Here is a 13,549-nt window from a genome sequence, read left to right as displayed (position 1 = left end):
CTAGAATAGGAGAAAGAACCCTGCAGGAGCCCCTGAGCAGGCCTTTCTCTCAGAAGACCTGGATCCCTACTTGGCCTCATTAGGGTCATCCAAGGGTCAGGAAAAGAGTTCTTCAACAACTCTATCTCTTCTGTCTGGTTACGAGGAGAAGTAAGTCCGTTGAAGGGGAAGGGGACACTGGAAACCATGCTGTGCTCTGGATTCAAGGACCAGAGTCATTGATAAAAATAGATGTTTTATTCCTCAGAGGAAGATACTACATCGGTGGGGGCGAAGAGCCACTAATAGCTACGGCGGCAGGAGATGCTGATCCGGTGGGCAGGGTGCCTTGGAGAAAAGGTCGGGTAACAAAAAGGCTGGCAGACAAGAGGAGTGAGTTGGGGTGAGGGTGGGCTCTGCAACCCAGGCTGGAACCCCCGGCACAATAAATAGTTTTATTTACATAACCGAACGCGTGGCTCTGTGCGGCCGCGTTCCGGTGCAAATTATTTACACACTGATGAAGAGGGAGCAGGACAGGAAGGGGTGGGAGGTGGCTGAGGGAGGCATGGTTCACTGTTCAGTGGCTCGGTGACAGAGACTAGGAGAATGTAGGTTTTCCCTGCTGGGCTCCCCAACCTCATTTCCCACGTCATCACAGCTTTCCTTGCCCTTTCACCTCGGAAACACTTCAGCTACAGGTGTGTGGTGGGGGCTTGAAGCCCAGGTGTAGTGGTTAGGGACCTATAGGGACACGGAGAGAAAACCGGAAGGTGATACACAGAGAGGTCACGGGGAGACGGGGCACAATACCACAGGGACAGCAACGCCTTCACAAGCTGACCCACCACCACCACCCACACCCAAGAAGAAGAATTTCCCTCTCACCCTCTGGCCAAATTGGGGGGGCAGTGCAAAAGGGGTCTCCCGAGAAGAGGGAGGGAGGTAGGCTTGGGCAGGGCCCGCAGGATGGCAAAAGGGTTCGAGCTGCCTCAGGCAAGTGGTTTTAGGAGTCCCCAGGTAGGAGGTGGGAGAGATGGGTCACTGTGAACCTCGGGACTGTGGCTGTACGCGCTAGGGTGGGCGAACATCAGAGCCAGCGAGTTTGTCTGAGGAGAACTGGAAGAGAGCGTTCCCGGAGGCGCAACGCCTCATAGACACTCGTGCAGTACGCGCGTGTGCGTGCAGTTGCGGCAGCTGACGTGGCAGCACCAGTGGAAGGTGCAGTTGCAGCGCTCGGTGACGCGCTGAGTGCGCGTGCGATGGCCTCGGCCACAGCACAGCAGCTCGCAGCCGTCCAGCGCTGGAGATGAGCTGTTGCAAGCTCGCCCAGCTGTGCCAGCTGTGCCCAGGCGTCCACTGTACGTGCAGAAGTTGGGCGATTTCTCGAAGTAGACGAGGTCGTGAGGGGAGGGCGGCTTGTGCGCAGGGTCTTCGGGCTCCAGGCGCAGCAGCTCCGCCCGCGAAGCGCGGTTGTTGCCTCGGTTGCCGTAAAGGACGCGGGAGGCGCCGTCGAAGCGGTCGCGCAGCACGTCGCCCACAGCGCGCAGTGTGGGCAGCCTCATCCAACACGTGCGCACCGTGCAGGAACCGGACATCCCGTGGCATTTGCACTCTTGGCGCATCTCAGAGAACACGGTCTGGGGGAGGAGAAGACGATGGAAAGAGGGAAGGAAAAGGTCAAAACCAACGTCCCACAAACCACCACCCATACCTCCCCACCCCGACCCCACTCGGGTCATGTGGATGCTGTGGAAACCTCAGCCAAGGTCCAGGTGTGACTAAGCTCAGGAGAGAGGAAGTGCACAATGGCGCGCTGAGATATGGCCAGACTCTGCCACAACAGCTCAAGTGAGCAATGGAGGTGGCAATACATCCCACGTGTTGATAGCCCGCTAACCTCTTCTGTTCTGTCACCAGCTCAGGAATCCCTTTGTCCCCAGTCACCACCCCTTGTCTGTCTTCCCTCCTAGAGTCCCACTCCCTCGGGAAGACCCTTCCCTGTGCCTCCGTCCTTGTGGACCGTTACTTCTCTGCCACTGGCTCAGGACGTACCGTGCGCCCTGCCTCGTTATTGTGAAGGTTCATGAGGAAGCGTAGGTCCCGCCCCTTCTCCCCAGAGTCCACGAACTCTCGGCCGAAGAGGCGACCGAAATCGATGTTGTCGCTGCAGCCCCCCCAGTGCCAGTCCGGACCCCCAGGACCGCGCCGCCTGTAGTCGCAGGTGCAGGATTCGATGGAGCCTTCGGAGCAGGAGCGCGCCACCGAATGTGTGACCCCGGCGGAGGTGATTGCGAAGATAAACGCTGTTTCTCGGCAGCCTATGGGTGAAGCAACCCCACACCAGTTGAGAGAACCCGTGGGGCCCAGTCAGCACTCTTTTTGGAAGGCTTGGTACCCTACAGTCCAACTCCCCTCGAGTTCCGACTACCCGGCAGACCCAGGGGGTGAAAAACTGATCTCCAGGTCTCATAGGGAGAGCAGGTGTGTGCGCGAACCTCGAATAATCTCCTCACCATACTTCACTGAGACTCTAGAGCCTTGGCGGGACAGCTCCAAGAGTAGATCCCAAGTAGAACAACTCCGCATAGCCCAGATCGCTCTGCCAGACCAAACTAGTATTGGCAGTGCAAACTTTGCTGGGTGCGAAGCACAACCCTAGCCCTCAGAGACCAGCTTCCCAGGCACTAGAAAGGCTAGAGAAAGTCTGCTGTCGCCCAGCGCCCACGATCCGGAATTCCCTTTCTGTGGGTCAGTGGCTCAGGAACGTTAAAAGATCATGCTCAAAACGCATGGCTGGAAAGAACCCGGTGCTGCCCTGTGTTAGCGCCCGGCACCAGACGATCCGCAGTTTGATCACATAACCCTGGGACGTCTTCCCTGCATTCGCCCGCCCATGCCCTGGAGCTGACCCTGCTTTTCCCTTAATCCCGGAAGCGTCGCTTTCCTGGGCACCCACCTCGGTTGACGATCTTGCCGAAGAGGTGGGGCCCGGGAGCAGTGGGGCAGTTCCAGCGGCGGTTTCGGAATTGCCACTTGCACTCTCGAACGGCGCTCTGCAGCCCTCCGCTCACGCTGTGCAGGATCCCCGGGTTCTGTCGGATCAGTCGTCGCTGCTTGCGGCTCAGTAGCTGCAGGCTGGGCTCTAGCACCAGCTGTAGACTCTTGGAATCTGTCAGCAGGTTCGTGGAGGAGGCTATGTTCACGATGCCCCTGGTGGGACATACGGGTTCAGTACAGGGAAGGGGGCCTGCATCTTAACCATACAGGCCGTACCACCCTGCCCTTGCCTGGCCCCATGGCCTAGAGAGAGCAGCAGAGGATCGATTATAGCTTCTTGAGTGTGGTGGAGCTGAGCTCCAGGAGCTCTGAGTCTAGTGAGTGGACAGGAAAGGCATGGCTACCCTAGCTCTTCCTCTCTTCTTCAGGTCAGCCTCTAAGGGGAAATCCCACCTGCTGCCTTGCCCGCCTTGATGTACTTAGGAAGTCCACTCCCTTCTCACCTCTTTTCAAAGCTAATATCTGGTTTTTTGGTTCGAGACTTGAGGGACACCTGAGCACCCACCGCAGCGAGGTTAAGACCTGTTGCTCCGCCATAGCGGGGAAGTGTTAAACGGGGATGGTCTCTGAGCCTGGTGTAGCTGGCCTTTTGCATGCAAGTGATTTGCCCCACTCCAGCAGAGCGTCTGTCTTTGGGCTAGTTCTAGGTGAGAGCACCCTGGATATGAAGTCACAGGGCAGGAGGGAGTCTGTAGGTTGGTGATCCCCACAGCGTGGGAGCTGGGTAGGGCCGGTTCCTGGCTCTTTGCCCCAGGACAAGTGGCGACCCCGTACCAGCTCACTTACCACCATCGGCCACTACTGTTGGCGCCCAGGGCTGCGGGCAGAGCGGTCAGTGCCAGTAGCAACGTAGCAGAAACCCAGCTGGGCAGCAGCGCCCAGAGCCCCATGGCCTGCCTGGCCTTGCTGGTTCTGTGCTGCGGTTCTGGCGACTTTGGTTGCTCCCCGCGACGGTGGGACTGGACACAGCGGTGAGGGCAGTGGTGAGTGTTCTCAGGCTGGCTCTAGAAAGTCTGGAGGCGGGCCGCAGGCAGCATGGTTCGCTGTCCTGGCTGGTGGGCTGAAGCAGCCGCTGCAGGAGGCACCGCCTCTTATAGTTGCGGCGCTGACTGCAGTGAGAAGAGGCTGCCCCTCCGGGCCGCACTAAAGCACCAGGGCGCACTGGTCAGGGCCACAGACAATGAGTAGCGAGCGAAGCTGTGGCTCTAGCCGGTCTGAGCAAAGAGCTGACAGGCTAGCCGTCGGGGCTCACCCCCGCCCCCTGCCTGGTGGCCCCCGCCTCCAGGTCTGCACTGGCCGCCGACCCCTCCCCTTGGGATGGCCTCCCACGCGCGCCGGCCTCACTCTTCTGCGCGTCCGGAGCCCGTAGGGGACCGGCATCCGCCAGGGGGCGCGGAGACAATATGCCGGGGACAACCTGTTTGCAGCCTGGATTGCCCCCCCCACCCCCAACGCGCCTGCCCCCCACGCTGTGGTCCCTTCTCTTCCCTATCCTGAATGGCAGGATGAAAGTTGTGGTTCTAGCCAGCGACTCTGTGGAGACGCTTCCTCACCCAGGAACCCCGACGGCTGGACAGAGAAGGAAAAGAAGGAGACAGAGCATGGGTGGAGTTGTGGTCAGGGATTCCCGGGCGTGGGGTGTAGGGGTAGGCTGAGCAAACCGAGCTGGTGGCAGAGAGAAACTCAGAGGCACGCAGCAGTTTGCCTATGTGGGCTAGGGGAGTGCAAGCATCCGGGAGTCACCCGTGAGATTAAGCGAAAACATACATGTGTTCTGAGGGTGCATGCTCCTGTGTATTGGTGTATCCAGAAACTTGTAAAGAAGGACGTTTTGAGCCCTTTCCAAATAATTGTGTAATTTGGCTCAGGACAGGGAGAGCATGAAGTCATTTTGTTACAGTTACCACTTAAAGCAGTGTATCAGGAAGGAGGTGGGGTCTATGACAGGAGAGGTCCAGAAGGCTGAGGAATTGTGTTTGCAGGTGGGTGCATGAGTGTGTGTGTGTGATTAACCATGTGCACTGGTAGGTGTCATTCTGTCATTCTGGGTACCTTGTGTCACCCTATGGCATGCTGAGTCAACCTGTGCTTGTCCTTAGTGGAGAGAGTCGTGTCGTGAAGATGAGCCAAGTCTTTCTCTGGCAACTAGACTCAGAAAGGATGGGACAGCCTCTGGAAGAAGCTGGCTGGGTTTGGTTTTGTTGTTGCTGTGGGTTTTGTGACTGGATCTTGCCGTATGTATGACTCTACCTAACATAAAGATTTAATACATAGAATCCGTGATGGTCACCTGACTGCTGGGATTACAGGCCTATGCCACTGTACCTGCCCAGCTCAAGATGAACAAAATTGAGGGTATATAGAGAGATGGCTCCGTGGTTAAGAGCACCAACTGCTCTTCCAGAGGTCCTGAGTTCAATTCCCAGCAACCACATGGTGGCTCACAACCATCTGTAAAGAGTTCTGGTGTATCTGAAGACAGCTACAGTGTACTTATATATAATAAATGAATAAATCTTAAAAAAAAAAAAAACAAAAAACGAGCACTGGCTGCTCTTCCAGAGGATCCAGACTCTGTTCTTAGCACCATTTGGTGGCTGTAAGCCACCTGTAACTCCAGTTCCAGGAACCATCTGAATCCCACTGGCACCAAGCATGCACGGGTGCATACACATACACCCAGGCAAAACACTCACACATACAGAAAATACACCTCCTAAAAAGATTTTTGAAAAGATTAACAAATTTGTGCCTCCGTGTGTTTTCTGATCTTCGTTGGATTTTTTTTTTTACCTCTCCCAGGTTTCTGCAGTGTCCCCAACATCCTATTGTATCCCCACTCTCACCCCAAGAGCCTCAACTCTTCCCTTGTAAATTCTTTCTTCTAGATCCCAACTTGGATTATCAGGCTGCTGTCCCCTAGGTGGGACACAGAGGGCGCTGCCAGCCTGGTTATCATGCACCACTACCACACAGAGACGCACCCCCTCCCCCAGGATCTTACTATTTCCCCTCCATTTTACAGAGGAAACATTGGCCAGGCGATTGCTCCGAAGTCCAAGCTTATAAATGTCTCAATGTTAAAGTTACATCCCCAGGAACCCGGGTAGAGTGTTTGCCTAGCCCTCATAAAGCCCTGGTTTGGATCCCAGCACTGCAAAAGCCAGGAACTGGTAGCACATGGCTGTAACCTCAGCCCTCAGGAAGCAGGAAGATCAGAAGTTCAAGGTTATCCTCCTGGTATTCTGGAGACACTCTCAAAAAGGTCTTAAGACCTGTGGTGATGCAAGCTTTCAATCCCAACACTAGGGAGGCAGAGGCAGAGGCAGAGGCAGAGGCAGAGGCAGAGGCAGAGGCAGAGGCAGAGGCAGAGGCAGAGGCAGAGGCAGAGGCAGAGGCAGAGGCAGAGGCAGATGGATCTCTGTGAGTTTGAGGTTAGCCTGATCTACATGGCAAGTTCCAGTGTGGCCAGGACTATATAGAGAGTCCCTGACTAAGAGGAAGAGGGAGTAGGTAAAGGTACTTGCTGCCAAGCCTGAGGATCCTGGTCCCTGAGCCCCACTGGATGGAGAGAGAAGACTGACCTCTGACCTCCACAGTCACACAGTGTTCAATGCATGCAGACATAGGGGAAAAGTAAATAAGAAAAAAATTTAAATGTAGGCTGGACAGATAGATGGTTCGTTTGTTAAGAGGACTTGCTGCTCTTCCAGAGGTCCTGAGTTCAAATCCCAGCACCCAGGTCAGTCAGCTTATAAATGCCTGTAACTCCTGCTCCAACTTCCTCCAGGAGCATTTACATGCAAATGCGAATACACACATGTACATACATTAAAAGCTATAAAGTAAACCTTTAAAATTCTTTAATGGGGCTGGAGAGATGGCTCAACAGTTAAGAGCACTGACTGGGGGTTGGGGATTTAGCTCAGTGGTAGTGTGCTTGCCTAGGAAGCGCAAGGCCCTGGGTTCGTCCCCCCCAAAAAAAAAGAGCACTGACTGCTCTTCCAGAGGTCCTGAGTTCAATTCCCAGCAACCACATGGTGGCTCACAACCATCTGTAATGGGATCCAATGTCCTCCTCGGGTGTGTCTGAAGACAGCGACAGTGTACTCACATATAATAAATAAATAAATCTTAAAAAAAAATTTCATGTGTGAACAAAACAACAACAAACAAAAACAAAAGCCCCCTCCCCCCCCCAAAAAAAACAAAGAAGACCCAGTAGGTGAAAGTGTTTTCTGGCAAAGCAGGTAACCTGAGTTTCATCCCTGGGACCCATGTGATGAAAGCAGAACACTGAGTCTAAACACACGTGCGCACGCGCGCTCGCGCACACACACACACACACACACACACACACACACACGCACATGCACACACATGTGCATGCACACATGCATACACCCACACACACACATGCACACACATATGCACGCACACACATGCACACACACATATACATGCACGCACACACGTATACTAAATAAATAAGCGAACGAACAAAGAGAATCAGAACGGCCAGGCTCTTAGAAGATGCTAATATAAGTTTGCTCCAAACGTGAGACAACCCCGAGATATGTAGCATGATCCCATTTCAAACAACAACAAGGTAATAATTAATGAAAAATATAATAAATAATCTCCAGACCAACTCTGTGTGGGGATACATGCCTGACAGTTCCAGAACTTGGAAGACTGACACAGGAGGATTCAAAAGCCTTGGGGACTTCAGGCTTTGGTGGCACCTGTGTTTAATCCAGCACTTGGGAGTTAAGAGGCAAGTGAATCATGTCTATGAGTCTGAGGCTAGCCTGGTCTACAGAGCCAGCCTGGGGTATATAGTAAAATCCTATCTCAAAACCAAACCCAAACCCAGTGGTTATTTTTTGCTTTTTTATTTTTTGGGGGTAGAGGGGTCTTATTTGTGTGTTTATTTGGTTTTCCAAGACAGAGTAGCCCTGGCTGTCCTGGAACTCCATTTGTAGGCCAGACTGGCCTCAAACTCAGACATCTGCCTTCTTCTGCCTCCTGAGTGCTAGAGTTAAAGGCGTGTGTCTCCACCACTAGACTTAAGTTTTTTTTAAATGTGTTTAGTAGTTTATCTGCATATACGCGTATGCATCCAGTGCATGCAGTTCCTGCGGTGGCCAGAAGAGGGCTTCAGATTCCCTGGAACTGGAGTTGCAGATAGATGTGAGCTGCTCTGTGTGTGCTGGGAAACACACACCCCTCCCCTGGGCAGGCACTCTTTTTTTTTTTTTTTTTTTTTTTTCTTCTTTTTTTTTTTCCGGAGCTGGGGACCAACCCAGGGCAGGCACTCTTAAATGCTGAGTGATATTTCTAACTTCTGTTTTTGTTGTTTGTTTACTTGCTGATATAAGGTCTTAAGGTCTTATGTAGCTTAGACTGACCTCAAATTCAAGATATAGTCTTAGCTAGCTTCTCTGCCTCCACCTCTCCGGTAGAGATGAAAGGTATACTCCCCCAGACCTGATAGTCCCTTTGAGGATTCGTTTATTTTATGTGAGTACATTGTAACTGTCTTCAGACACACCAGAAGAGGGTACCAGATCTCATTATAGATGACTGTGGTTGCTGGGAATTGAACTCAGGACCTCTGGAAGAGCTGTCAGTGCTCTTAACCTCTGAGCCATCTCTCCAGCCCAGATAGCCTCTTTGAACTCAAAGCCTATGCACACTCTTTCTACATTATCAGTGGCTCAGTGGCTGCCCGATATGCAGCAGAGCAGGCTGGGGTCCCTTGTCAGAGTTGACACAGAAAGATGATTTTTGGGTTTGGCCTGCCACCTTTTTGGGACCTCTTGTTTCACTGTCTTCTGCTTTTTAAGTATGATTTCTGAGTAAAGACTCTGAAGAGCTTGTCTCTCAGAATTCATTGATCAGCCTTTCCCACTAAGAAAGAAATGATAGATCTAGTTACTGTTCCTGGGGTACTTGTGTTTAATTTTAATCACATGTGTTGTGTGTTATGTGTGTGCCTGTGTGTGTGTGTGTGTGTGTGTGTGTGTGAGAGAGAGAGAGAGAGAGAGAGAGAGAGAGAGAGAGAGAGAGCGCTATAGCATGCATAATCAGAGAACAACTTGCAAGGGCTGATTCTCTCCTTCCGGTATGAATTTCCAGGGATAGAACCCAGGTCATTAAACTTGGTGGTAAGTCCTATAACTAACTCCCTGAGTGTGAAGGTGTTTAAAACAAGGTGTACGTTGACCCAAATGAAGCTTGGTGGAGTCTTAAATTTGATTTATCTGTTTCCATTTCATGTGCACTGGTGTTTTGCCTACGTGCATAGATAGCTGTGAGCTGCCCTGCTCCCACCTTGATGATAATGGACTGAACCTCTGAACCTTTAAGTCAGCCTCAATTAAATGTTGTCCTGGACAGACGGCTCAGCGGTTAAGAGCACTGACTGCTCTTCCAGAGGTCCTGAGTTCAAATCCCAGCAACCACATGGTGGCTCACAACCATCTGTAATGAGATCGGATGCCCTCTTCTACATTGTCTTAGGACAGGGACAGTGTACTCATGTAAATTAAAAACTGTCGTCCTGGGGTTGGGGATTTAGCTCAGTGGTAGAGCGCTTGCCTAGGAAGCGCAAGGCCCTGGGTTCGGTCCCCAGCTCCGAAAAAAAGAAAAAAGAAAAAACAACAACAACAACAACAAAAAAAAAAAAAAAACTGTCGTCCTTATAAGAGTTGCCTTGGTCATGGTGTCTATTCACAGCAGTAAAACCCTAAGACAATCACGTAAACCTTTCTCGATCTGGTGCATTGGTGCGACTCTATGGATGTGGAATGCATGCTGGAAGACAGGGAAACCCTACCATCTATGAGCACCAGTGCTGTGGGAATAGAGAGGAAGAACAGATGTCACCATGATGCACGCTCAACGATCCCTCACACTAAAGATAAAATAAAAATTGAAAATAAGGGGGCTGGAGAGATGGCTCAGTGGATAAGAGCAACCGACTGCTCTTCCAGAGGTCCTGAGTTCAATTCCCAGCAACCACATGGTGGCTCACAACCATCTGTAATGGGATCCGATGCCCTCTTCTGGTGTATCTGAAGACAGGTACAGTGTACTCATATATAATAAATGAATAAATCTTTTTAAAAAATTGAAAATAAGATGAAAAATAAAAAATAGAGCAGACAGAAATAGAGGAAGATATCCCCCCTTGACCTCTGGCCTTTGCATAACACATATGTATGTGTACATGCGCACATGTGCACACACACACACGACTCACCTAGCATATATGAGGCCCTAAGCTTTACCATTGGTATGATAAAAATAAGGAAAAGATAAAGTCATGTGCAGTGACACACAACTGTAATCCTACCACCTGAGAAGCAGTAATTCAAAGTCATTTAACTACATATTGAGTTTGAAGCTAGCCTGGGCTACATGTGACTTAAGAACAACCACAAGGGCTGGAGAGATGGCTTAGTAGCTAAGAGCACTGACTGTTCTCCCAGAAGTCATGAGTTCAATTCCCAGCAACCACATGGTGGCTTACAACCATCTGTAATGGGATCTGATGCCCTCTTCTGGTGTGTTTGACAGTGACAGTGTACCCACATACATAGTCACTTGGCAAGCTATATGGCTCCACACTTTCTGTTTTATTTACTTAACGTCTATGGATGTGTGTCCTGCTGCCCATGGAGTCCAGAGGAGGGCGTCAGATCCCCTGGGACTGGAGTTACAGATGGTTGTGAGCCACCATGTGGTTGCTGGGAATTGAACTCAGGACCTCTGGAAGAGCACTCAGTGCTCTTAACCACTGAGCCATCTCTCCAGCCCCTTTTCAACCATTTTCCTCTCAGTGAATGACAGCTCTGCTCTTCATCTTCATGACAAAAATCCTCAAATCAGGCTGGCTGCACACTCACAGAGATCTCCCGCCTCTGCCTCTCCAGAGCTGAGATGAAAGGCACGCACCACGACTCAGTCATAGATGTACACACATACATGTACACATACACATATATCTTGATTTAAAATGTTGTATCAACCTTGGCTTATCCGTTTTACACTTCATGTTACCCTACCAGCAAATCCCGAGCCTCAGTCTGTAAAGTACACATCTCCTGCTTTTCCCTTCCGCTCCACAACCTTCTCTCCATCCTTTCTAAAAGCCAAGCTAGGCTGGAGAGACAGCACAAGGGGTAAGGAGCATATACTGCCCTTGCAGAGGACCTGAGTTCAATCCCCTGCTCCCACTTCAGATAACTCACAACCACCTTGTATCTCCGGCACCTGGCCTCCAAACACAGAAACGAACAATTTTAAGTAACCTTCCGCCTGAACAGGGACTTGAACCCTGGACCCTCAGTTTAAAAGTCTGATGCTCTACCGACTGAGCTATCCAGGCTCTTACAAACAATTTTAAAAGTAAATAAACAAAAATTTCCCTGTGTTCAAACTAAAGGCATGGCCCACGAGCTGCCACTCCTAGCTCTGGCCTCAAATTATCTTTTAAAATTATCTATTAGATTTATTTATTTTTCTTTGTAGTATGAGTGCTTCACCTGCTTGCACATATGTACACCAGACTCATGCCTATTGGGTCCCAAGGAATTGCGGTTATGAATGGCTGTGACCCACCCTGCAGTTGCTGGGGAATTGAACCTAAGTCTTCCGCAAGAGCAACAAATGCTCTTCACTGCTGCTCTGTCCTCTGCTAACCTGGAATTCTTGGTCTTCTTCCCTCCATGTCCTTATTCTAGGTATAGGTGACTTGGAGCTGGCTGTCACTTTTGGCTACAGCTAACTAAAGGATTGAACTAGAAACTTTGTAGCAAAACACACACGTCGGATCTAGGAGAGAGAGAGAGAGAGAGAGAGAGAGAGAGAGAGAGAGAGAGAGAGAGAGAGAGAGAGAGATTGGGGCAGAACCCATAGTTCTTGGGCATGCCTTTGAAGCAAGGCAGACAGCAGGCTCGCTACTCCCCGCTCTCCCGCTCGCTACCTTCTCCGGCTGGCTGGAAGGGTGTAACCCATCCATCAACCTCTAGTAGACAAGGGGGTAAAATTCTGTCTAGGATGATCCAGAAGATTTGTTGGGGCTAACTGCTGAATGTGGGGGCTTCTCTGGAGTCCATAGTTCATCTGCAACATCTCTGGCGCCTCTGGGTGGTGGCCTTTGGTGCTGCACTGGAAGACCGGTGAGGTGGAGGGAGGCGCACAGCTGAGCTCACCGCCGCAGGCCAGGCGCATCCATCCCTCCAGGGCCTATAATTTGGGTTCCCTGGGCTGGCCGCCCCTATCAGCGGCTTAGCAACAGATGAGTCACCCAAGACCCCAGCCAAGGCAAACACCAGGGGAGGGGGAGGAGGAGGAGATTCCCGAGTGTAGCTGGGCTTTAGCCACCGCCTCAGTTGCTTGGTTTCCCCATCTCCAGAGGTCCCCACTCTTACATTTGACACTCCCCACCCTTCAGGGCCTCGATGTTCTTCACACAGTGTTTTGCTACACACCCCCTCCCCTTGAGGGCCAGTGAGGGCCAGAGGGGGGAGGAGCCTTCCACTTTCTCATCGAAAGGAAGATGGACCCGGTTGCTCCGTTTACTCCCTGCGGTGATGGCAGCCCCCCTTCCTTCCCCCTCTCTTTCTTGGTCCCAACCCTTGTCAAGGTCTCTCTGGTTCCTGCCCCTCCCCTTTCTTGGAGCTGGCTGCGTGCTTGGGGTATTAGGCAATGGGTGTGCACCCACAGCCCTCTCCAGGCCCCGCCTGTCCCACCGCCCTCTAGCTGCCTGTGGGTCAGTGCTCAGGCCAGACGGTCGGCAGGAGGGCACCCTCGGCCAGCTCAGGCCACCCACTGCCTGCCTGTGGCCTCTTATCAAAGAGCAAGACTTGAGAGAGGAGAGAACAGCAGTATGAGTTCTGAGGTTTGGGGCAGTTCAACTTGGGGAGCCCCCAGGCCACTAAGAAGTTGAACCTCTGGGTAGTAATCTTCCTTAGCCCCTTCTTTATTATTATTATTATTATTATTATTATTATTATTATTATTATTATTATCACCATCATCATCATCGTCGTCCCAGAAACTCACTATGTAGACCAGGCTGGCCTTGAATTCACAGAGATCCACCTGCCTCTGCCTCCCAAGTGCTGGGAGTAAAGGCATGTACCACCACCACCACCACCACCACCACCACCACCCCAGCTTGCGCCAGCCCCATCTGGACATCTGACTGAATGATCGAGCTAGGCAAAGATAGCATCAGAGAGAGGACAAATAGGGCCAAGACAAAAATCCAACGTGTGAGTGGGACCACAGCCACATGGAGAATGCTGATAAAGAAATCTATTAAATATCCTTCCAGGGGCCTGGGTGCGTCCCAGGCTGACAGGCAGGAGAGAGGGGCTGGTGAGCATACTGGATTCTGGAGTAAGGATGGAAGTTACTGAGACAGTGCTGGTCTATCTCAGCAGTCATTCATACATGGTTTGGCCTTCTTCCCCCAAATGGGAAGGAATTCTTGGGC

General features: G+C 51.6%; 1 protein-coding gene and 1 non-coding gene across 2 annotated transcripts; both read right to left on the bottom strand.

Annotated features, from left to right (window-relative positions):
* Nucleotides 1-214: 214 nt before the first annotated feature.
* Wnt1 (Wnt family member 1) lies at nt 215-4,371 on the bottom strand. Its single transcript, XM_032890972.1, has 4 exons — nt 3,826-4,371; nt 2,939-3,192; nt 2,035-2,300; nt 215-1,619 (listed from the first exon to the last, which is right to left on the bottom strand). Exons 1-4 carry the CDS (start codon nt 3,927-3,929, stop codon nt 1,131-1,133), a joined length of 1,113 nt encoding a protein of 370 aa, XP_032746863.1. The 5' UTR covers nt 3,930-4,371; the 3' UTR covers nt 215-1,130.
* Nucleotides 4,372-11,361: 6,990 nt separating this feature from the next.
* On the bottom strand, nt 11,362-11,434 carry Trnak-uuu. Its single transcript has one exon. It is a non-coding gene; the product is annotated as a tRNA-Lys (tRNA).
* Between the last annotated feature and the right edge of the window lie 2,115 nt (nt 11,435-13,549).

This window comes from Rattus rattus, chromosome 1, assembly GCF_011064425.1.
Source record: "Rattus rattus isolate New Zealand chromosome 1, Rrattus_CSIRO_v1, whole genome shotgun sequence".
Classification (NCBI taxonomy): Eukaryota; Metazoa; Chordata; class Mammalia; order Rodentia; family Muridae; genus Rattus; species Rattus rattus.
This window is presented reverse-complemented; position numbering and strand designations above follow the sequence as displayed.

What these genes read in the sequence shown, in the direction of transcription:
- Wnt1 (XM_032890972.1), bottom strand. Translation starts at nt 3,929, where the DNA reads ATGGGGCTCTGGGCGCTGCTGCCCAGCTGGGTTTCTGCTACGTTGCTA. An exon ending in AACAGTAGTGGCCGATGGTG is followed by an intron (nt 3,193 to 3,825) that starts GTAAGTGAGCTG and finishes ATGTCCCACCAG; the next exon opens with GGGCATCGTGAACATAGCCT. An exon ending in CGGCAAGATCGTCAACCGAG is followed by an intron (nt 2,301 to 2,938) that starts GTGGGTGCCCAG and finishes CTTCACCCATAG; the next exon opens with GCTGCCGAGAAACAGCGTTT.